The 2681-nt window shown below is 35.8% G+C and overlaps 1 protein-coding gene across 1 annotated transcript; it reads right to left on the bottom strand.

The window, feature by feature from the left end:
• Positions 1 to 707: 707 nt before the first annotated feature.
• Positions 708 to 1643, bottom strand: LOC130024860 (olfactory receptor 6C75-like). Its single transcript, XM_056115667.1, has one exon. The coding sequence runs from the start codon at positions 1641 to 1643 to the stop codon at positions 708 to 710; it is 936 nt and encodes a 311-aa protein (XP_055971642.1).
• Positions 1644 to 2681: the final 1038 nt, after the last annotated feature.

The raw sequence follows: 2681 nt of genomic DNA, 5'->3' as shown, positions 1-2681 counted from the left end.
TAGAGAAACATTTAACAATCTGATTTAATTGACACAGAATTTAGATTAATAAAATCTTTCAATATTAGCTGTTTTAAGTGAAAGAAGAGTGAAAGAAGTGGTCTAAAATGATTTTATTATTAATAGTTTGAATTTGGGACCACATCCAGCGGTACTCAGGGTTTACTCCTGACTTTACACTCCGGGTCACTCCAGACAGGGTCAAGGTTCCATAAAGTGTAAGGAGACTAAATGGGGATTCACCACATGCAAGGCAAGCACTCTACCTACTGTAAAATCACTCTCACCCAGGTACAAAATTAAGAATCAAGATTTGTTTTAAATTTTTATTGAAAGGTGGTATTTTACAGAAAAAGAGCAAATATAGACACCGTGACATTCAGAGAAATGAAATGAAAGGATATGTAAGATGTATATACTATACTTCACATGGTACAAAGAAAATTTGGTACGATTTTAAAATAGAAAAAACTTATCTAGGAGCTGGAGAAACAGCACTACAGGTAGGGCGTTTGCCTTGCACGCGGCTAACCCAGGTTCAATTCCCGGCATCACATATGGTCCCCTGAGCACCATCAGGAGTAACTCCTGAGTTCAGAGCCAGGAGTAACCCCTGTGCATCACTGGGTGTGACCCAAAACAAAGCAAAAAAACGTATCTGTAATTGTCATTAATAATTGATTTCCCTTCCATACTGCACTGCCAATCTATTTGGATAAAGACAGAAATCTTTGCAGTACGTTCTTAAATGCTTGCTTTACCTGTTGATTCCTTAGAGTATAAATAAAAGGATTCAAAAGTGGAGCAACTGAGGTATTGAGTACTGACACTCCCTTCATTAAGGTTATTCTATCTTTGGCTGAGGTTTTAATGTACATAAAGATACAACTTCCATATGAAATAGAGAGGACAATCATGTGAGAAGAACAAGTAGAAAATGCCTTTTTCCTCTGATTGACAGAAGGAAATTTTAAAATGGTCAGAGCAATGTACGTGTATGATACAATGACCAACACCAAAGTTATCATAAGAGTTACCAACGCCATGATGAAACTCATCATCTCCAAAAAACGTGTATCTGTGCAGGATATTTGTAGGAGAGGAGCAACATCACAGTAGAAGTGATCAATCATATTGGAATCACAGAAATCCAATCCTAAAAAAATAATGAGTCCTGGAAAAATTATGAGGAAACCGGCAGTCCAAGAACTTAGCACCAGCCGGATACAGACTTTGCTGTTCATGATGGTTACATAATGCAGGGGCTTACAGATGGCAACGTAGCGATCATAGGACATGGCAGACAGGAGGAAAAATTCAGAAGCACCAAGGAGGAAGGCAAAAAATAACTGAGCTATACAACAGTTATAGGTGATTGTTCTGTCACCTGTGGCCATGGTAGCCAGCAATTTGGGGATACACGTTGTTGTGTAAGAAATTTCTAAGAAGGAAAAATTTCGAAGAAAGAAATACATGGGTGTCTTGAGCTGAGAGTCCAACAATGTGAGAGTGATGATAATTAAATTACCTGAGATACTGAGCAAGTAGGTGATGAGCAGAAAAACAAATAGCACAATCTTCCATTTGGGGTCCTCTGTCAATCCCTTTAAGGTAAATACTGCTACTGTTGTGTGATTTTCCATTGCTGCCCCAAGATCTGCCACCGTTCTGGTTAAAGAATCATGGAGAGAAAAATTACATAAAGGTTCTGTTAGCAAATATATGAAGGCATATCATGATAATTTTTCATAATGATTTATTTCCCATATAAAAGACAAATAATTGTAAATATGTTATTTTACATTTATTTTGCAAATATGAAAGTATCCTATAAATATATTTTTTGGTTTACATATAAGGCAATGCCATTAGTAAATATTTTTATTTTTTATTTTTTCCGTGTATAAGTGCCAAAAGTCATATTACTTCTACTCATTCTTATTGATAGCCACATGGATGCCACCATATGGATGCCATTGTCTTAAAGAGCTGAATGAATGTGAGGCAGCAATGTTTACAATGTTTTAAAGTTTAAATGTTTACAATGTTTAAGCAAAGTTTAAGCAATGTTTAAATGTTTACAATGATTAAAATGGAAACATAACTTTTTTTTTTTTGCTTTTTTGGTTCACACCCAGCAGTGCACAGGGGTTACTCCTAGCTCATACACTCGGGAATTACTCCTGGCAGTTGCTCGGGGGAACATATGGGATCTGGGAATCAAACCCAGGTTGGCCGCGTGCAAGGCAAATACCCTACCCACTGTGCCATCACCCAGACCTGGAAACATAACTTTTGGCTTAACAAATATTGGACATAAATTATTGTATTATGACTATAGCCCTTGTGTTTTTGGTCTTTTTTCACATTTACTCAGCTTACCAAAACTGTCTTTTCTCTCTTCTTTTTAAAATCATGCATATTAAAATAATACAAATCCAGTTCTGCCCCTACTTTGTTATCTGTTCTGTTATTTTTTTCCCTCATTTATAATCTCCTACATCAATATAGGGTTATTTGATGTGTAGTAAACATTTTAAATAGAATAAAATAGATTCAGTGCTTTTTCTGTTTATGATTCTGAGAAATTGAAAACATAAAGTGAAATGCAAAGTGAAGCTAATAAGGTGTCAAAGATACAGTGACAGTGAAGGATGAAATGAAAGGAATATAAAAGACAG

Source organism: Sorex fumeus, unplaced genomic scaffold, assembly GCF_029834395.1.
Source record: "Sorex fumeus unplaced genomic scaffold, SorFum_2.1 ptg000029l, whole genome shotgun sequence".
NCBI classification, from domain to species: domain Eukaryota; kingdom Metazoa; phylum Chordata; class Mammalia; order Eulipotyphla; family Soricidae; genus Sorex; species Sorex fumeus.
Note: the sequence above shows the minus strand (reverse complement) of the source record. Positions and strands in the feature narration are given on the sequence as shown.